General features: G+C 37.2%; 1 protein-coding gene across 1 annotated transcript in view; it reads right to left on the bottom strand.

Moving 5' to 3' along the window:
- The window catches only part of MPP7 (membrane protein, palmitoylated 7 (MAGUK p55 subfamily member 7)), a 114322-nt gene that overhangs the window by 14850 nt on the left and 76593 nt on the right, over nucleotides 1–22879 (bottom strand). The window contains exons 8-11 of the mRNA XM_009329113.1: nucleotides 21627–21701; nucleotides 20813–21009; nucleotides 20224–20288; nucleotides 1224–1394 (exon numbers count right to left, since the gene is read on the bottom strand). Coding sequence (XP_009327388.1) covers nucleotides 1224–1394; nucleotides 20224–20288; nucleotides 20813–21009; nucleotides 21627–21701 — 508 coding nt within the window. The remainder of the gene's footprint in view (nucleotides 1–1223; nucleotides 1395–20223; nucleotides 20289–20812; nucleotides 21010–21626; nucleotides 21702–22879) is intronic.

The raw sequence follows: 22879 nt of genomic DNA, 5'->3' as shown, positions 1-22879 counted from the left end.
AAGGACTTTTCAGCTTCCCATGCTCTACCGACTGAGAAGGCTGCAGGTGCACAAGAAGCTGGGAGGGGGCACAGCCAAACTGGCCAAAGGGACATTCCATACCATGTGACGTCATGCTCAATACGTAAACTGGGGAAAGCTGCCAAAGGGATATTCCATACCATGTGATGTCATGCTCAGTATATAAAGTTTGCCCACTTTTACTCTTCCAATTCTCTCCCCCATCCCACCAGGGGCTGGGGGGGGCAGGGAGCGAGCAAGCGGCTGTGTGGTGCTCAGTTGCCGACTGAGGTTAAACCATGACATGGGCGACTCATTACAAGTGGAGTTCCTCGGGGCTCTACCCTGGGACATACTCTGTTTCATATCTGTATCAAAACCCAGAGGAGGACACAAAATAGGCCCTCATCAAGTTTGCAGATGCCAAAACGGGTGATGCAAGTGACTTGCACAAGGGCAGGGCTTCCATTCAGAGGGACCTTGATATGCTACAGGCATGGGCTGGCAAAACTTGTGAAGATGAGGACAAATACAAAGTCCTGCATCTGGGCTAGACTAAACCCCACAGCACTACAGGCTGGGGACTGACTGGCTGGGGAGCAGCCTGGATGAAAAGGACCTGGGGGTCCAGGTGGGCAGTGAGCTAAGCATGAGTCCACAGTGCATGCTGGCAGCAGTGAAGGCTAACAGAAGACTGGGATGTATCAGCAAGAGCCTAGCCTGTAGATAGAGGGAAATAATTCTTCCCCTTTACTCAGCACTCGTTAGACCCTGTGAGGAATACTCTCTCCATGATGGGCCCTGCAGTACGAGAAAGATGTTGATAAACTGGAGCAAAGCCAGCAGAGGGGCCTTCAAGATGGTTGGGAGCTGAAACACATGACCTGTGAGGAGAGGGTGAGGAAACTGGGCTTGTCTAGCTTGGAGAAGAGATGTCTTCAGAGGGACCCACCAGCACCTTTCTGATACCCATTGAGAAGATGGAGGCCAATTCTTTACCGAGGTGTGTGGTAGGAAGACAAGTGAAGACATGGTGGGAAGACAGGTTCCCAAAGTTGTTGTCATCACCAATCTGCTCTGAATTGAGTGTTAATCCTGCTGAGTGGGAGGCTGGACCAGGTGACCTCCTGAGATCCCTTCCAATCTAAATGATTTTGTGGTAAGCATTGCGCTAATCAGCAGTCCTCTGTTTTACCAGGTCAAAAATAAAGAAAACAACTTACCAACCAAAACTACAAGTCTGTATTTGTCATTAGGTTGTCGTCTATATTTTGCAACTTCTTCATATGTTGGGATATCTGCTGTATCATATTGATCGCTCTTCTTGCACTCATACATAGATTTGTTTGTTTTTTTATCTTTTCTGCTAAGACGAAAGCTTCTTCTAAAACCAGCTGCAATAAGAAGAGGATTTTTTCAAAGTAAGAAAATAAGTCTTCTCAAAATATTTGAAAACAGTTTCTTCCAAACATTTGAGGATTGGTGCATGGAATAAAAAAAATATTACGTGTTCAATAAGCCAGGTCATTAGAATGATATTTTCCCACAGTTTAAAACTGTATCAGGTACCTATTTAAACTGCAAAATTAAGATTACCAATAAAATTATAACAGTTGCAACAAAAAGCTGTAAAATATAATTACAGTAAGTTGCTAACATATTTAGATAATTTGAGTATCTTATATGTTCTTATACACAAGGAAAACATTCATGCAACCTGGACTCTCATACCACACTTAATGCATTTCTGTTAAATCACCATGGCACACAGACATCAAATACGACATACGGTAGAAACACATCTGGTGGTTGAAAGGGTTAATGAGAATTAACTCCTTGAACAATATTTTTGTGCTTAGCTCCATGCTGATAGCATAAAAAAAAGTGCACAAAACCTTTCCTGAAGATGTTTAAAAGTAAAACCAAACACTGTTAGTTAAATTCCAAAACACTATGAAACATCTTAGACAATACAGTACCCATATTATGGATATGTTAGCATGAAATTAAAAGTTAATATCCCTATTAAATTTGCATTTACAATTGCATCAACAGTGAGACATCTACAGTGCCTATCTAGAAGAGTGGAATTTTCATACAGCATTTAAGTACTCTCAGAGCAGATAATCATAGGCATTTTCAAGCAGAACAGCACAAAAAACCCCTAAAAACTAATTTACTCCTCTGTTAATGATTACCTTACAGTTTTTCAAATAAATCCTTTACATTGCATTGCATTACATTTTACTGGTATCTCTGTGGCACTGCTTTTGTTCTAGAAGGAACAACAGGAAGGACTGCAAAGAAGGACTGCAAAGCTGATTTCATTATTTGGGGGTAATAAAGTAAAACACAAACTACACTTTAAATACTGGAAAAATTCCAACACTTTTTTTTTTTGCCCAGAACATTTCATAGCACAGTAAACACGTGTAAACTTTTGGTGACCCCAGATTTTTCAGCAATATGTTTTCATAAACTTGTAAAAGCACTTATGTTTAGGTGTTTGAGAAGTAATCATATTACAATTTTTTCTTCAAAGGTAGTAGTATCTGGTAAATTCAAGACTCAGTTCTGCAAATATTTAGAACCAGATCTGAAGCGAAATCCTACAAGGCTTAGTTCCAGGCTTAGCATTTTGCACACACACAGTTCCACTTAGCATAAATCTTTGCAGAACCTGGATCACAGAGGATGTTAACCAAGTTATTTTACTGATGTCAGCCCTATACCTAGGGGAATCTACAACACATGCATACACACAAAAAGGGAAGAAAAATTTCTTTGAGAATACATTCATGTCGACCCATTCATATTCAAAATATGAATACGTAAAATGAAAATCAATGAAAAAGGAGAAGAGCTAGCATTCACAGAAAAGGAGGATGACATTTTTAAGAGCTACAGTATTGTCTAGACTGAGAACGACATGGGCTGAGATAGAAAAGGGACCAAAATATGAGATATGAAAACATAATGAAATAAACCGAGTTATGTTATTTTATAATTTAAAGAACACTAACGCTGAAGTGACTGCAGTCAGGAAAGCCCTGCTGGAGCGCTGACAGCTGTGAGTGTACACACCCAAGAGGGGGCCCGGGAGATCTTGTCTGCCCTAGGGTGAAGTCCGTCATAGAACCATAGATCCTCGTCATGACACGAGGATGCTACATAACTACATCTAACTGTATAGACAGTTATACAAAGGTTAAAAGTAACATTAGCGATACAGACACATGAAGTGAGTTACAAGTTTCCTGAGGCCTCGTCTAAAAGGCTCCAGATTAAACAAACAAACAAACAAAAAAATCAATTGCCCTAAAAGCAAGCTGAAAATTGCTCTGATTTTTTTTCTGTATAATCATTTTATGGGGAAAAAAAAAAAAAAGAAAAAAAAAGAAAGACTAATTCTTCACCATTCGCTACTAAACAGTTTACAGAATAAAGAGCTTTGTCACAAAACCCAGAATCCACATACCTGGAAAAGGTAAAAAGTAAGGGTAGTGACCAAATGAAGCTAAACCAATCGTCTCCATTCCAGTTTGGTGTTGACCTTACAAATGCCAAGAGCTCTGTGCCTCTGTGTAGCTGTCCCAAGAGTGCCATTACCAACAGCTTCTTAACCTCGGCTTACATGTCAAACTGCAGAATCTTTAGGAAAAATATCCTTTCTGCAAAATCTTCGTATCAATTCAATCTCTGCTGTTAGGTTTTAGTGAGACCGTTTGTAACTTGTTCCTCTTTTCTCCATCCACTTTATACCAAACTACCAGGTGGTGGGTTATTTAAGATTTTTCATTCCTTCTTCTCTTAAAAAGAGGAAAAAAAACTGTTTTGTTTTGGATTTTTTGTATCAAAAAGGAGAAAATCTTTCAGTGCTGTCTTCAGGCTGATTCATCCCTTGTCACTTTTACAGGCTGCATATAAAGCATCACAAAGACTCAAGGTGATACAGTTCCACTGCTAACATGGGTTTCCTTGATTAAACATTTGATATTTCTGTGACTGAAACTCACTGATAAAATGAAAATAGTATTGTTGTCCTGTGTATTAAGAAGGTTCAACAACAAGTTCAACTAGGACTTAGACATTACAGAAAAGCTGTTATATTAAAAAGAACAAACAAACATGTGAGCCAGAGCTAACGAAGCAGATTTTCAGTACGGCTGATTTCTCTGCAGCGTGCTGCAGACGCTCTGTAAAACTACTGAATATTAAAAACCTGAGATACGCTGATTGCTTTGCCACTTTAAGACTACTGTCAATTTGAAAGTTGTTTTAACTGTTCCTCAAAGCACATCTGAATAGCCCTATCGAGAAACCCAAGAAAGCTTGCTTTAAGCAGCTTGCAAAACCAAGGAAAACGTACAGTACAGAGAGAAAGGATGAGACTGTTTCAAATATATCCAACATTTTTATGATACTGCTACTGTATTCCTGGAAACATGATTCTCCGTCTCTCACATCTGCCATTATATATCCTCACATTTGTGGCTTAACTTTACTATGACCTTTAGAAGCTATTTTATAAAGAACAGTTAGTAAGTATTATCTATTGAACTCTGCATTTCTAATTGCATTATATGTTGGGCAGCTATGACTGTGCAAAAAGATTAAGCTGAACTGCAACAATATCATACTTGCAAGGAATAAAAACATATATGAACAAGCAAAAAATATTCTGCTAATGTTTGCATATTTTACAGTTTAGGAAAGATGAAAAAAAACTTCCTATATTTAAATTAACAATAGAGCATTATTAAAAACATAGTGAAAATCACTACAGAAAAACAAAACCAATACTGATATGCAATAGAAAAATAAATTTTCTATAAAATGATTAAGCTTAAAAGTAAATTCCTATAAAGAACAAAAGGAAAAAGAATTGCTTGCCCAGAATATTTGATAATATAAACCTCAATGAATATGAAAGGAGCTGCAGGCTATACTGTCTGTGGAATATGGATATCAGCGGAGATTAACCTTAGTTGCCAAGTATGCGGACTATAAAATAAAAGGGGAAAATTCTGTCACTAAAGCCACATTCAAAAGCTTGCACCAGCTCACTGGTTTCAGCTACATGACCAGAAGCCTACTGAACATGCAAACCCATAAACTACTGCTGGAATGTAACAGTTTGGTGAAATAAGCACAGCTGCTGGGAAGAAAATATGAAGAACAAATGTTCTCAAACTACGAATGTCTCCAAACCTTATACCACTTCTCAACAGGAAACAAAAATCATAAGCTGCTACTAATAAACTTAAATAAGGCCCAACAACAATCCAAAAGAACCAACTTACATCTCTAAGAAAGAGAATGAAAAAAACCCTAGAAGAAAAGTGTGGTTATTCTTTTAACCACTAGCAATATACATTTGGTCATCTCAGAACAACATCTTTACATTTACATAGAGAAATACACTTGGACTTCACACAGAAATCCAAACTGAAAAAAGGCAATGCATGAACCTGTCTCCCCTAAAATATTTTAAAAGGACGCCAATGTAAAAAGCTTTGCTTATTTAGGTTTAGTAATATAATTCTAAAGGAGTGAACAAAAGATTGTGATTATGTTGTGTGAATTTAAATCCAAATCTGTTCATGAAAGCAGAAAGTTAATTTCTCAAATTCAGAGAAACTACGCTAACAGGTAATACTATCATTTAAATTCACCTACGCTTCACAAATTCACCAGTAAGGCTCCAGAATGCTATAAAGCACTTAGACATGCTTTTGTTCATTTTCATTCACTAAAACAAGTGCTTAATTATGTGTTTAAATTATGTATATTCTTCACTGAATTTAATCTAATCTTACATAATTTAGAGTGGACAAATGCTGTTTAATTGTAAATGCATTTACAAGTACTTTTTGTATTCATATTAGTGACAAAAGTAAGTTTGGTACCGTTGTCATTATCTAGGTTTATATGAATACAATATTTTTACTAGATATTTCTGGGGTCCCCCCTCAAATATTGAGATCTTTTTATACTGGCTCGTGTACTAAGTATTTCTATTGTTACACAGGAACTGCACAAACACAGAGCAGACTTCTTACTCTGTTTGCTTCTGGACTGTTTCCCAGCTTGCACATTTAGACAGGGTTAATAAAAATTTAGATTATGTCTGGATTTTTAAGACAAAATTGAGAATAGTAAACAGATGATATTCATCTATATTTACTGTATGTTCATAAAGGTTCAAGTAATGTAACTAGAATTTAAGCTTGGCAAAGGCAAACTCCTAACGTTCTTCCCCAGCAACTCCTCAGGAAATTACTGCAGAAACATACAATACTATACTATGACTTAAATATTAGAACTTGGTAAAAAATCATGAAATTTATCTGAGTGACTTTAGAGGGGAGGGTTCAAATTAATAGCAGTATAACTTTGGACATAAAAGATCTGACCCCAGATGGCGCAGACATTCTGCTTTCTGAAAGCTGCCTCTTCTTGTTGCTCTTCATGACCACCTCATGTGTGTCTAAAGTACATGTCCTTTCAGAGAGGGTCAGATGTTCACAGAATATCCTGGTTCACAGACTGAAATGCCAACAAATACAGAGCCCTAAACCCATAACGAGCCATAAAATTGACTGAAAATTCATGAATTGATATTAGAATTGTTGTAGTTCACTTGATGTGATTACATTCTATCAAAAGCAGCATGAAACATGACTTAGCCATTTTGGTTTTAGGAAGTAACCGGTGTGGCCATACTTTGAAAACTGTTTCTAGAATTTAGACACATGAACGATTTACCATACTTCAACTTACATATGAGCAGTTAGTATGAGTGTGAATAGAACCTGCTGTAAATGCAAGGTAATACAGGTCAACTCCTTCATCAACGGTTAAGCTAATTCAGACTCCCTTGCTCTTGTAACAGGTTACAACACATAGACAGGCATCTAACTGGGTGTCACTAAAACACCCTGAACCTGTTAGTGTGACCCAAGCCCTTCAGTGACAATGTTTTAGGTTTTGTTTTCAGTGTAGTATGTTTAATCAAGACTTTGTGTTATAATAATGAAGAGACTTGCCTAGACATTCTTCGTTACTTAGTAATCAAGGAGTGCCATAAATGTCTATCATCTTTCGAGAACATGCACATTCAGAAAAATTGAGATACTCAGGACTCACTCCAAAAAACAGTACTGCAAAACACAGGTGGACATTCAGAATAAGGTGTTTTCAAAAATCAGACATATTTGTTTTCCCACTCTCCCAAAAAAGCAACAGGCAGGAAAAAAAAAAAAGTATCTTTGAAGGCCTTCACTACCCTCAGGATTGAAGGAATATATAACTCAGACCAGTGGAAAAGAAAGAGGCCCCTCCTAAGCAGGAAGGTGGACTGCAGCAGTTAGATATGATATTGGCTCCCACGTACGTAACAGAGGGTTTATAAAGTGTCTTTGCCTAGGACTCCTTTACCTTGTAGACTGAGTTTCATATCTTGCACAGCAAATAGGTAAAAGTTTTGTGTCCTCCCTGCAGCTGGGTCAGCAAGTTTTGTTCAAATTATTACACATTAGGCAGTGGCATTTGTCCAGCCCAGAAAGTTATTCCACAGCAGTTTGTTCCCTGAGAAAATACAACTGAAAAATAGTTTAGGAGAAAAGCAACCCTAAATGTGTCTGAATAGGATTGGCCTCCTAATGTTTTGAGAAACAAGGAGATATGGAGTGCATGAAGACGGTCTGAATTACAAATCACTGTGTGCTGCTACCATGTGCAAAAGAATGATAACATCAGCTTTCAAAAGCCTACCGGCTTGATCTTAAAAGAGGATAATTTTTAATGAATGATTCTTAGTGAAGAGCTCTAAGGAACCTCTAATTTCTAAACCGAATAGCTAGCTATTCACAACCAGTGAAAATACTTATGTCCCTACCCCAAAATTGGTCCTAACCTCAGACAAGTTGTCTTTTCTCCCTGTTGTTCTGCCTTCTGGCTCTCCTCTCCGACACCTCACTTCCAACAGCACAGACCCAGCATGAGAAGGCTGAAGGTACCATCCCTGGACCAATGGCTGCACTCCACCATGTAGAAGCTCTCAACAGATAAACCATTGCCTGCACTGTACAGTAGTTCTCCAATAATTTTTCTAAAGTTTTGCCTAAGTAAAACTCCATCTTGGTTTTTTTGTTCTTTGCATCTGGGACAAGAGTAGCTTCTTCCAGAAGACATCTGCTTCCTAGATGATCAAGCCTTTTTGGTAACTGTCGACCAAAATGTTTCACTGAAAGGGCTACAGCACCAAGAAAAGGTGGATTCTGTTTTGTCACCTTCATTCTCAAATAAAGCATCAGCCCACTAAGATCTGATTGCAAAACCATGATAGTCTGATCTTGAGAATTCATGCAATCTGTACTTGCAGACAGAAAGAAAGAGGTGGGGGGAAGGGAAGGTCTTTTCTGTTTCAAAGAGAAGATTTGATAAGGAAAATGCAGTTCATCTGGAATCACATCCAAAGTATCATTTTCCAAGCATACTTCAATCTCTCAATACAATTACAATTCAACATTAATTTAGTTGATTAACAGAGGTAAGTTTATTTTCAGCATGATCAGATTACTATTAGTTCCACAAAACCGTGATGAAATTAGGTTTTAGAAAGAGGTCAAAGTTCTTTCAGGTATAGAGTTTGTGTGTTCCTGATGGAGTTTATATACCACATTTAAAAACAGCATGGCGCAATATGAAAATCATCTCTAATTTACACTACTGGTCTAGGGTGTTTCAGTGAGCCCAGTGGCTTGGATGTACTAAAGAACTTCGACAAGTTTCTTTCCATTCCTCTTGTAGTAGGAGGATGAAAAGCCTTGGGGAAAGGGCTGGTTGCCACAAAATCCACTCCAGCCAGCCTTCAGCTGGCAGGAATTCTGGACAGTTTCAACTAAAATATTTTTACATAGCTTTTAAAATGGCACAAATTAAAAAGCTGAAACATATCATGGAACATGCACCTTTTTTTACATGTTACTTTTGTTTGAAATTTGGAATCTTGAAGCTGAAGCCAAACAACTCCTCCTCCTCCTCTTCCCCCCTCCCCACAATGATACATTGAGCTCAGACTAGCTTTAAAGCTAAATTTAAGCTATTGAGTTATTGTGACTTATTTTATTTTGTAATGTGGAAAAAGAACCGGTGCCTGCAAATTTGCTCTGTACTCTCACTGAATCCTCCCAAAATTGTTAGACAGACAGGTACAAAGAAAGAAAGTGTAAGCAAAACTTAGATAAAACCTTGAAAGTGTGTCTTTAAAGACTCACTCACACTCACTACAGTAACCTTTTTGTTTCATTAAACACATTGCTTACTTAATGTACTTTAAAAGTCAATACTTCTCCCAAATTTACATATATTTTTTATTTTGACTGAAAAATCAAACCAGTATTTTAGTAGCTTATGTTTAACCAGATAAAGGCATACACTACATAAACCCTTTATGTCAAATCCAATGAGCCATTTTCAAAACCTTAATAACATGCTTTTCTCATGCAGAGTAAGGACATTTATATGCAGATTACCCCCAAAAGCAAAGTGGACACAGTAGTTCCAGGGAAGAGAAGCTGGAAGAAAGGAAGAAATCGTCTTTTGTAACCAATTGCTCACCTAGATAGGATCCGCTGTTGTGACCAGCACATTCAGCATCTTCTGGACGAAGGGTAAAAGCATACAGAATAAGAGCCGAGAAATAAAGCAGAATAGTTAGAAGCCCAGCAAAAAATACAGAAGAAATTACTTTAAAAATGACAACTGTACAAAGCATAGCATTAAAAAGCCTTCAATAAGCCATTTTCTTAAAAACATAAAACAACATTTATTGTTTTATATTTTAGCTGGAGATATTCTGGAATTTTGCAGCATGCACACTGCTCTTTTTACCTTTTCAAGCAAAAATTGTGATGACAGCAAACATTCTAAAAAGAATTCTAACACTATTATTCACACTTTATCAGTTAATAGAAAATATGATGCCACTTAAAAGAAAGCAAAATGTATTTGATGTAAATCAAGCTTTTTTCGTAAATTATACATTATCAGACTTTAGCTTTAACTTTTGGCTCACTGGATTAGACAGAAAGGTTTTTGATCAAAAACACATCCTCTCATTTGATATAAAATAGCTATAATGTATATTTTTACATGCCAGAGGTCCTTTGATCAAAAATATGAGCTACAATTTCTAATGCCTTTATAAACAAAGGCCTCTTAAGTAGAAAAAAAAAATACAAGAGATCAGCTGCTATTACTTTAACATATGCTGCAAGCATAACAGTAACCGGCTACAGTCAGAGGGAAAACAGTCAAGATGATACTACATGGATGAACTTTCTACCATCTCAGAGAAACACTTCGTCAGTATTAATTAGAAATGCAAGACCTCTCATGGCCACGTAATTAAGTCGGAACAATCTCCTTCCAACCCAGCCCACCCAAGTTTTGCTAATATTATTTTATGATACTACTTTTCTATACATATCTTCCAAAAGTTCGAGAGAGAAAGCAGTTTAAAACAATAGTCCAAATTACTGATCTTTACATGAAGCAACTAGGAATATTCTGGTATTTTTATCTACTTTATAAAAGTGATTCAATGTATTTGGTGACAATACAAAAGCGTTATATGTATAACATCTCTTAGAAATGTTGGACTACATTCAATTTAATTCTAAACACATGTTCGCTAAATAAAATTATTGGGCTATGCAGGGAAACTTTTGTACATGTACCTTCAATTTCCTCTGAGAAGCACAAAGGAAAAATAGGAAAGGAAATCATTAAATGGAGTGAAAACATAACTTAAGAAAGAAAAGTTAAATCGAAGAAGAAAAATGCACCTACCACACTCAACCGCTTCCTCATCTTAGAACAGCCAAAAAAACAAAGTATTATTGTTTAATACTTCATAAATAGGAAAAAATTTAGCTATGTAAGCTACTCTAAAATCCTCTTGATAGCACCTATTATATTGAGTCATATACCAACATACCAGCACTGAGTTTAACTTACATGTTTAACTACACTCAGTTAGAAAAGGACCTAAAAAAGACATTGAAATATTACATGCACTTTCAATTTCCTATATGAGATTCTTCCACTACTCATTTGTTAGCAATGACCTTACCTAGTTGTCATGGAAGGTCTCTTTGATATTAAATGCAAAGTTTGTTAATTCCATTTAATCAGTCTTAACCTAGAATTTCTAAGAATCACTACCATGAACATGATCTCAGTATTTTTCTGCACTTATAGCAACAGCTGCTACTGCCCTTGGAGCTGGGTTTTGGAGAGGTTTTTTGGGGTGTTTGTTTTTTTTTTTTTTGTTGTTGTTTTTTTTACCCTCTAAGTCTATAGTTTTAGCTGAAAAAATGCTGAAAGAATTTATATACATTGTCATTTTTTCTCTGATGCTATCCTAATATAATAGATCTACTTAAGACTTTCTGCTTACCTATAGTAAGTCAATAAATTTTTCCTCCTTGATAGTGGAAAACATACATTTTTGCAATCATCTTTGGGCTTGTACAGAAAAGTAGCATATATATAATGAATTTTTGTTCACAAAGATATACTAAGGTCTAGATTTGTATAGAGATTTTACAATCTATATCTCATTCAAATTTCCTTTGGAATCTGGATAAACGTGCCTAAAATACAAATATTTCAAAGTGTTTCCATGAAGCATGACTTTCCTCAGAACGTGAAGAAATTATTCAAGAGATATTTTAACATCTTTCATGTGTAACTGATGTACCAAACAAAGGCAAGCTTGAAACTCTCCTGCCTATTTGATTAGATAGAAGACCTTTTCCCATTTCATGTCATGAAATGGATACAAGAGTCTCTTCTGGCAGGGGAAGAATACTGTTTTGCAGAATCATTTCTTCATACCTTTTTTCCGGAGGACTTATGTTTTAAAATATTAATTTGGAAGACTTCTCTGAATTCTGTTTAAAGTTTATTTCTACACGTGAGGTGGCCATATGGTTTTGGTAGGCTGCAAAGTCCTCTAAGGTGAGCACTGCTTGGTTAACCACATCTGGTGCCTTAAAAGAGTGCCGACAGTTTTGTGAGTTGAGAGTGAAAGCATTGGATCCTTTTTCCTCTCCTGACCTTAAAAGCTCCCAATTCCTGAAGTGACAAACGCCCTGAAGCCAGACCTAGGATGGTAGGCTGGCTTCCAGGTACTATTTCTTTCTCATTCTCTGTGCTGAGAGACCTCTTACACTTCCTGACATGTATGACAAGTTTTTCTGTATTTACATTTCCGTGACTGTCAATAGGCTGCAAATTATCTCCTGGGAAAAAGTCACTAATGCTCAAAACCAGTTCATGTCAAAACATCTAAAAAGTCTCCTGAATTCAAAGTTATTTGACTTAACTAGTGACTGTGCATTTTAAAGTATTCTATTTGCTATTTTATCATCAGAAACAGGCAAGTCCTCATCTATGAACATGAAAGACTGGACCAGGAGAAAAAGAGGTCTGTATGTACGCACAGGTATACACTCACTCAACCCCAACCACTGTAGACCTTCGGAGGAGACCTGCAAGTATGGGAGATGGTGGAGCTACAGCAGCAGGGCTTTGAACAGCTGAAGGGAACGCAGGCTTCTGGGCTACCCCTGCTAGGAAAGGGAACGGTCTGTATCATCCATGCTATAAATCAAAGACATCGGGATTCCCAAGTGAGCCAGCTGATGCCAGAGAGCACAAGCCAAAATGTCTACGAGCTGAGGTTTAATGCTGAGAGAAAATGAAGGAGTTTTGAACTTTTTGTGTTTTGTTAAAAATCTTCCTTCTTAATACTGCTCTTGGCTTTCTTGGGCTACTCCTAAGGTTGAACATAACAGTCTGTAACAAAAAGATGTGGGAAATCAGTGGGTCTTCATAGCTTCATGCAGCTCAAACAGTCATCAACATGTAGGTCTCAATTCAAATTTTACCAGGAATTTTATCAGGGCTACTACCTGTCCCTAGGAAAGCCAGAGGTTATTTGCCAGGAAACTTTGTATTGTGATTCACCGCTAACTAATACAGCTCTGTGTGTCTGCAGCAGTTGTACACATGCAGCAGGTATGTGCAGATACATGCCTGAAGTTTCAAAGTTTAGAGACACGGAAAATTGGGGTAGATCTTCTCAGGCCAATATAGCTTTACTAAATTAAAGTGGGGTGAGAAATGAAATAGAAGTGTTTATCTGAAAGGAACAAATAAGAGACTAAAAGAGGACAGAGTAAAGAGAAGGAAATCTGACGGGAAGCAGGAAAATAAAAGCAGTGACAAAAATGAAAAAAACATAAGGCAACATGGAGCAAATAAAACACTGAGAAAAGAAGAAATACAATCAAATAAATGTAGTGTGATAAGAAGGGAGAGGAAGTTACAGAGAAAATAGTCATGGAACAGGCTCATGAAACAACAACAAAGCAGTACCAAGACACAAATGGGAAAGAGAAATAGGAAACACAAGTGCAATGGAAGCTTAGGAAGCAGGTGTTTTTATTCATTTTAGAAAGATTTCAGCGTAGCCAATACGCTAAACTGTAACAATGCAAAACAGTATCACATACGCTGTATTTTTGTATGTATTTTAACTTAAATATATTTTGATTTGATTTTGGGGGCCTCACCTAAATTATATTACTTATGAAGCTCAAAACCAGTGCCACTCCAGGAACTTCCTCAACTCTTTGCAACAGTCCAGCACCAGATTAAAATTTTTAACATTTGCTGACTTACTTTTAACAATATTTCCATCAAAGAATCTTATCTAAATGTCTTTCAGTCTAAAATTAGATCCAACAGCTCTGTTCTAGTTTCTTATCACAAGAAAGTTACATTACCCCTTAAATTCTATTTCACTCTAGTAAGCAAGAAATTCTGATGTACAATGATCTGCATTACAGCAAATATATTAAACACTCCAGATTTTTTAGTGATGAACAGTCCCACATAGCAATTGACATTTATACTGTTTTGCAGGTTTTTTTATCCTATAGGGTTTTGTAGATCGAACGCTACATATACGTTCATGCTATAGTCCTGAACAAACTCGTGTCGTTTGTCAGCAATTGTTGGCGTTCTACCAACACTATAGGAAATTTAAGGTGATCTAATTTAATCCTCTCTTAACATCATCAGGTAACAGTATCTCTACCAAGATAATTTAGAAAATGAAGAAGGAGTGTCTTGCAGTAAAGGACAGAGCAAGAGTTTATGAGATCCGTTTCCACTTCTGTCTCATGTGACCTTGACTCAAATGTCATCCAGCTTCAGGTTTCCTTAATTTCTCCGTGGTAGCAGGAAGTTAATATTTGTAAGGACAGGAGACTTCTGAACAAAGATGCTAATGTGCTAATTTAACTCTATAGGTCTGGTTTATTTTTTTGTTTTTACTCGTAACTCCCTGCAGGTGAGCAATCAAATTTCAAGTATGAACACAGAAAAATACTGAGAAGAAAGGGAGAATTAAGATTGTGCAGCAGTTATAACAAGCAAAAGAGTCCTACTATACATTAATCCTAAATGTTTGGTCTTCAAATACAAGTGGTACAAAGCATTCATTCTTTCAGCCTGTTTAAATTCTTTTGTTGGCAGAACAAGATCTTCAATTCACAAGACACTCATCTATGGATAAACCGGGTTACATCTTGTTTGAATGAACACCATTTGGATGCAGTTAAATATTTTCTCTTGCTCATACAATGCCACGACACAATCACATATGGTAAATCAAAATTGAAAGTAAAATGGGTTTTAAGCCCTAGAAAAACTATATGATGATGGCTTTGCCACAGTAAGCATTTACATTTAGCATCAAATATACAGAACAAATGTATTTTCAAGGAAAAGACATCTCTGAACAGCTCTGTCATATGCTACATACATATACATATTTATATATAACTATACACGCAGGGTACGGATATACACATATGCACACACTGCACAAGTTAACAGAAGTTCAGGCTATACTAGTATAAAATATAGAGTTACCATTAATTTTCATACCAGAGACAACACATATATAACATAAGAATAAACACAGTAACCACTGTGAAAGCAAAATTATGCTGAAGGAATATAATGTCTTGGCCGATTATTGTAGTTTATAACAACTGCAGAACAGTAAGTTATTTGGTTGTTATTCAAATAAATTTACTTTTTTTTCTCAAAAAAATAGGTGATCAGTGTTTTATCTACAAATTAAAGCAAGCTACAAATGCAAGAATGACCACGTTTGCTGGCCGTGACTATTACAGTCAGAGCATGAGTAGTCTTTGTATTCAAGTTAACAGACTGGGAACTACTAAACAAATGAGTTCCTCCCCGTACTGAGTCTCATGTCACTCCTAATTAGCCGGGATGCAGTGACAGGAAAACTCACAGAGCCAACTCTGGCTACAAAGTTGTGCCCAAGCTAAGATGACCTCCTAAAGCCAGGAATGCTGTTAAATATTATTGAGAAATACCAGGTAAGCAGGTTTCTGTGGAGCTGGCATCAGCCATGGCTCACAACCTCAGACACACCAAAGCTGACTGCATGCAGCCAGGCACATGTACTGTACCTCCCTCGGCATCCCACAGAGCTCCCTCACACCCCACGTCAGGTACACTGCACATTCACCGTCCCGGCACGTGAAGGGTTAGTCCTACTCACACGATCTCATGCATCTCTATTCCTTTACTTTCATTCCATTTTCCTATTTTCTTTTCTATGCTGCTTTTTCTTATCATTTTTTTCCCCAGTATAATTTTCCCATAGTATTAATGCACAAGCAATACTGCTTTTTGCTGAAAAGTCATTGCTGTTAAATATTGAGAAAAATGCTGAAAATGCTTGCGAGGTTTGGTACCCTTCCATCATTTCTGCACTAACTCAGAGCCTGGGAAGTAACACTATCAATCTTGTCAGCAGGTCAGCACATCTAACTGCCACTTATCTCATGCTTTTAAAACTTATCAAATATTAATGTTGAACTTATTGAGGTTTTCTACCAATAATAAAAAAACCAAAACACGTCAGAGCTTATATTAGTAATTTTTGCATTCACCATTTCAAAATCTTTAACAAAACAAATATGATGTTTGATTTAAACGGAATCAAGAAACAACTGAACTACAGTGCCAATACTGACTATAGTAATGCTCCTGCATAATACTGTTAATTGCGCTAATTTAATAATTTCAAAGCCCATCCTCTGTGGGATTTTGCCTAATGGGGTTTACGGGCAGCTTTTGTCCATCTGTTCTTCCATTGCCCTTGTTGCAATACTTTCTCCTTTTCTTCATCCTCAATATGAAGTTTAACCTCCCTGCTTTTCCCTTTATTTCTTTATTCCTACTTTTTCTGGGTCTTCCTCTCAATGTAAAATCACTTCTTATCAGCGTGCAGTCCATCTATATTATCAATTTCCTGCCACCTTACACCCAGATACCATCAAACTATGCACCCTCTCCATTTTCAAATGAAGAAGTGTGATTTCACTTACCTTTCAATACGGAACGTACATTGTTTTGTCCCCTCCTCCAGTGTACACGTTAAAGATTTTTCACTTTGACTGGTGCAATGTGAGAAAGATTCTCTTACCTCTTTCAAGAAAATAGCTAAATTTTGGGAGAGGCGTACGTATCTTCCACAAAGCTAAAGGATTTACTTTTTCTTATATCCGTTTACATATAGACACAATGAAACAAGCTGACTTGGCTATTAAAGTGAAACTAAGAATTGGCATTTCCATTATAAGCTGATCCTTTTAATAGTTTAGAATTAGGTTGGGTTTCTGTTGTTTTCAGTGCAAATAATTCTTTATGAAAAAGTTCCTTGGAAAATATCCTCTACTCCCTTTCCTTGACATATGTATACAAGCATGATCAGCATCACCAAAAAAAGTCCACTTTTTTTGCTTCCAAATTTATGATACACAAATATGTGTACAGATTAACAACTTTACACAACATGCATTGCTATGCTGAAAAGTATAAAAAATTCAAAATTGGAAATAGAAAGAAGGCTTCCCAAAAGTAATTCAATCTAGTTCCTCGCAGGTTTTGAAACATACTTAATTATCAAAGCAAATTCTGATGGATGTTAATGTTACTGTGAATACCGTTACTGACTATGTTTCAGAGAGCTCTTTTTCTAGATAAATATAACAGTCCTTCCCAATTCCAGAACTGGCTTGAGAAGAGAGGAAATAAAGAAGTTGTAGGATACTTCTTGTATGTTATGCGATTTTTGACTAATTTTTAGATTAATTTTCAAGTGGAAGGACACTACTACCCTGGAAGCCCACTGAAGAAACTAGAACTGACTCACATTTAATTGGTATCCAAGAAAATAGAATATTTCTCCTTGATTCTCCCTATTAAAAACAAAGGCATGTATCCAGGTTTCTTCCTCGTTACAAAACACGGGATCTGTGGAATGAGTTGACTGAACAGAGCAGGCCGACATCCAGTGCTACTTACCATGTCTCAAGAAAGCTTCCTAGTGCAACTCCCAGTCCTGTCAGGAAAGGGACTTTTATTAGCAGCTCTGTTGAAGTCAACAGGTTTTTGTCTTCGGGAAGCTGTAAGAATATCAGCTGGCAAATTGCCCCTTCCCTCCAAACTGCTAAGGAAATTCAGGTCATACGATTGGATGGGATCAACTGCAATAGCAAGCAACCTCTCTATATACAGCTAGTTCAGGAAGATCTACAGGACATCAGTTTCCCCACACAATTACCCTTCCAAACATTGGAGAACCCTATATCAAGCTGAAGGCCTGCAGTACAGGATTAAAAAAGAATCAGATGAAATCAAGCATTACGAATTTCCCACCTCCTTACACAGGAACTTGTTAAATAAAACTTTAGAGGACAATAATCAGTGGGCCATACCCCACAATACAGAAAAGGGCTAAAAAAAAAAAAAAAAAAAAAAATCAGACCCAGCAGTCCTTTCCAATTTTCTGTTCTCTATGTCACCTTCCTTACATGTTTCCGATATTGGCAGTATGCTGTTCGTTCAGCTGAGCAATGCATGATTTTCCAGCATCTCCCAATTTTGGCAAGGTGATTGCTCTGCACAAATACAGACACAGCCCCTGCATCTCACAGCTTCACTGCCGTGCTTGGTAACATGAAAAAGCTGCCTAACTTTAGAAAGATCACAAGGGCGTGGAGTTTCCCAGCTTACGTGGAATCATCTTGAAAAGCCAAGCAAGTGGAAGGTTCTCCTGTCAGCAACTCGAGCAACATCTAGTCACAACATTTTTTCTATAGCTGAATTCTGGTCCTTAAAATGCCTCCTCTATGAAGGATCTGAATTCCCTCCCAGCACTAAACACATGTTTAGTCTTTGAATGAAGGGATGGACCTCTACTCAGAACAGCACTTCCCCTCTTCCCTGGAAATCTGGCAGATGTAGCAGCAGATTGTCCTAAGAAATGGGGAAGAGAGAAAATGACAAACCTACATTACTCTGCAGTCTTTCCTCCTTCAAGAGGAACCACTGCCTTCTAGATGGTATTTAGCTGGACCTTGCTTTGTTTAAAGAAAGTCTAAAAGAGAATGATAATAGGCATACTGCTTGGCCCTAAGGCTCTGTCACGTTTTTTTAAAGGAAAGGGAAGGAAGAGAGGAACTCTTCTCCCTTGTTTAAGCTAGTTAAGGCAAAGTCAGTGGAGACAGCAGAGACAACAATAGTAGACATCGTACTGTGGGTCGTCTTTGGGTTGTAATTTTGGCAATTCCCGATCGAGTTCAGGCTGCCTATTTGGAAAGGTGAGATGCATCTTGTAAAACCTTTCACTTGAAGGTCACTAAGAAGATGCAGTCCATTACAAAAGGAATCATGCAGTTTTTCTGCAGCAGCTGATTTACCTCTTCAAAAGCACCAGTGCCACATTAATTGAAGGCTCTTGTTGAGGGTATTATCCAGATTCAAGAACAGTGGACAGAGAGAAATAGCTATACCCTGGGATCAGAGACTTTTCCAAAACTGGGGCAGAGCAACTTGACCTAGAACCTAGAAAAACAACAGATTTACTACAAGCTGGAGGAGCTCCTCTTTGTTTTTAAGATCTATGTAAATTAGAAAAGCTATAGTGCAATCATATAGTCTGTTATTGTAATTGCAAAGCTAGTCAAGGGCTTTGGAGATAACAATAGCATTAGGGCACACAATCAAATAGTGAAATGGAATGAAAGATAGAAAATGCAGATTATTAGAAAACACAGTAATTGTCAAACTTCAGAACACAAAAGCCATAGCAAGGGGTTAGGAAAATTGCACCAGAAACCTCGGTGATAAGTTTTAAAGTTAAAAGCATTTAGTTTTGCACTTAGTGTGCCAGCATCCACTGTTTGCCATAGTATCCATACTTTTTGTTTTAATGGTAGAGAACGAAAGATGGTTGGAAATTTTGGACCACTGTCTGAATATTTCTAGTTGAACTCACAAACATGTTTGTATTTAAGATTTAGATACTACTGAAGCGTGATAGTTTCTTACATTGTACTCACTTTGTTATGAGTCTGTACAACTGAAAGAAATAACAGGTCAAGTAAAATATGCAATAATACTTAAAACAGATGTTGATGTAGATTCCAGTGGAAAGAAAATATTTGTTTCGATGTATGCGCTTTCTTAGAGCTTACTTTTCTTATATTGTGCAACTACTGTATTTAAAAGCAGAGACTATTAAGAATGAATTTGTTTAAAAAACAATAAGAAGTGGTTCTGTGAAAGCCTGTCGAAGAACTGAATGTCCTGGCTTTTAAAAATTTCTGCTGCTTCACAGGACACAAAAAATCACCAACTATATGGGGGAGAGAAGGGGAGACTATCCAACCTTTTATCTCACTCTCAATATAAATTTCACTGTATTGATGCAGTCCAAATTATATAAACTGTTGAGCCAATTCTGTACTATTTCAACAGGAAAAGAACACTCTTCAACCTTTGAAATATTATATATCAAAACATTAATTGGGCTCGGTGCTTCAAAAACAAAGTCAGAGGGTTGGGAAAAATTGTTAGCTGCTTTTAAAGCTTTTAATTTCAGCTCTTATATTTATTTTCCTACTGATACAATGTGATCAAGAAGCTATTGTGCCCAGGAGAAATGAATCCTGTAGTCACAGGGCTGAAACAAACTGCTATTTTATAAGGTTCAAGATCAGGAGTATGATTTCTATTCCAGGTTAACAAACTTACATGATTTTCTGTTGGAAATCTTCAGTGGCTGAATCTGCACTTCTGGTCGTCTTAGTGCAAATCTCCTATAAAATGGGAGGTGGTAGGGGTAAGACACAATCTCCTTAGTTTTCACTGCAAGTTTGGGATGAATAACACTTAACATCATGAGACTATTGCAAAATATGCAGGAGATTTTATAAGAAATTAACTTAAAACAATGCAATCTATTCACAGTCTCAAAAATTAAACCCTCAGCCTCAAATTTTTGTAAGCTCTCCAAAACCTGCTGCAGTTCTTATTCCTGCATAGTACATCAGTGTGAATACAGATACTGATGTGCTATTTTCCATATGTTTTTTCTTTCAATCTGGATCAGTGTTATCCTATCAGTTTTTGCCATTATTAATTCTAGCCAGACAAACAAGGAAATCCAAAGTATTTCAGCAACAGGTTTCCAAGTTCAGCTGTCTTGCTGCAAATGCAGGTTTATCATACCCATGTAATCTACGAGCATTACATATGACAACTATGCTAACTTAACAACTCGGCAAATAAGTGTCTTCTCTTGCTACAGAAAATAATGAAACTATGCTTCTCAGTAGCTCACCTTTCCTGGAAATGCTTTGAAGGGATCAAGCCTGCTCTGGGATTGGCATCACCTTCATGTTTGGCCTGCCACCAGGTTGCATCATCCTGGCTCATGATCTGAAGGATATCTCCTTTTCTGAAAGCAAGTCCAGCTTCTTTACAAGGAATTGCTTTATCCTCATTAGGATCATAGTCAAATAGGGCTCTGATAAACATCTGAAACAAATGGTGTTTTATCTTTAGAATCAGAATATTAAATGTAAGCCAAAGGTATCTCCCTTTTTTTGCTTTTACTGTTCAAAACCATTGAACTAAATAATGTAAAGCGATAAACATTTACTGCTGTAAAACATCCTTATGGACGTCTAACATTAGAAGTTCATATGGGAATGTTAAATTCATTACTTCTGCAACTGCAATCCCAATGTAGTAAAGGCTCTATGATCCAAGGCAAATAAGACTTTGCAGGTGAATAGTGTGCCCGTATGGGGAACAGAAGAGAAAGTACTTTTGAATCAAGGTGCTATCAAATGTCTTCTACCCAGTGTACGATGGAAGAAAAGGAGTACTTGGAAGCAAGCCAGGTCCTCGCAGAAGGCTGAAGATTACCTATGTCAACTTCACGGCTGTAGAGTTAGGGCTTAAGAACCATGTTACACCCACTTGTAAATCCAGCATGTGAGTATTGAAGTGTGCGGTGCGCTACACATTGTCACATTAGAAAAACTCAGTCCGGAGGCATAAATCACATTCTTGGTTCTGTCATCCAAGCAAACAATATGTATCCTCAGCATAACAGTTACTGCAATAGCTTCTGAAACAGTCTTGCCTACCTTGCCTTCTTTCACTGGCATTTCTTCCTTCACACTAGGTATAATTTTAAATGTAATTGCTCCTTGAGACTGAGCCTGGTGAACATTTGAAAAGAAAATGCACTGAGAATTAAGCTGTACATTTCAAAGAAATCTTAAAAGGAAAAGAAATTCAAATTAATTTAAAAATATTCAAATATAATGAATCTATCCTCTCCCAAGCATGATCCATGGAGTTTGACAGCTTCACCATACCAAACTTTGCACTGCAAAGATTAAAATACCCACTTTAAACTCTCAGTTTTGTTTGCTTCACTGGTGGGCAGAGATGGACTGTTAAAAACTAGGACCTGCATGTTTCAGAGGTCCCACTTCTGCACTAAAAGCAGGAACAAATGCTACAGCTAAAATGTATGCATAGTAGAAGCAACTGCTGGACTCCTGGCACAGTTTGGACATCCCTGGAAAAATCCAACTAACATTTCATTTTTCAAAAAAAAAAAAAAAAGATAGAAAAACTCAAACAGGCTTGTGCCATATTTATCGTATAAAACTATTGGGGGGGGGATTTATTCTTTTGGCAACTTTAAGAAACTAGAAAAGAAAAACATTTTTGAATAGACTACGTGTACTAAATAGGAAAAAAGCCCTCCACTATAAATCTTAAAAGAAGTTAGCCATCATCAACCACCTCATCCATTCATTTTTCCCTATATCCCACTTAAAGTGTGTCTGGCTGCATTTTACTTATTAACCACAATATATTCCCACTGCCTCAGTGACATTTTGCTATTGAAGGAAGTGCTAATCAGCTGGAGCCTCTGCTACTATTGCATGCAGCCGACAAGTTTCATAAAACTAGCAGAGTGCAACAGACAGCCAACGATTTAAGCAAAATGGAAACAGGCCTGTCCACTACCAAGCGAGACATACTTCTGCCGGCATGTCTGTGATCCAAGAGCTCACTGTTTGACAAGCAGCAGCCAAGTTCTTATTTCACCAGCCGTAGGACTGGAATCAATAATTCTGTTACTTTTGAAACAAGCTCTAACTAGCTTTTGATGTTTATATTGTACCTCGAGGAGATAAATGGGGAAATTGTTCACACCTTTTCTAGTGCTATTGTGTTTCTAGATATTTTTAAATATTAATTTTTGCAGGAAAATATGTTTCTGTAGGGAACACAAAACCAGAAAGCAAGTATGAATATCAGTGGGCTAACACTTGAAATGAATCATCTCAGTTATTGAACCGAAACTGTGAGACAGCCACTC

Source organism: Pygoscelis adeliae, unplaced genomic scaffold, assembly GCF_000699105.1.
Source record: "Pygoscelis adeliae isolate BGI_AS28 unplaced genomic scaffold, ASM69910v1 Scaffold427, whole genome shotgun sequence".
NCBI classification, from domain to species: Eukaryota; Metazoa; Chordata; class Aves; order Sphenisciformes; family Spheniscidae; genus Pygoscelis; species Pygoscelis adeliae.
Note: the sequence above shows the minus strand (reverse complement) of the source record. Positions and strands in the feature narration are given on the sequence as shown.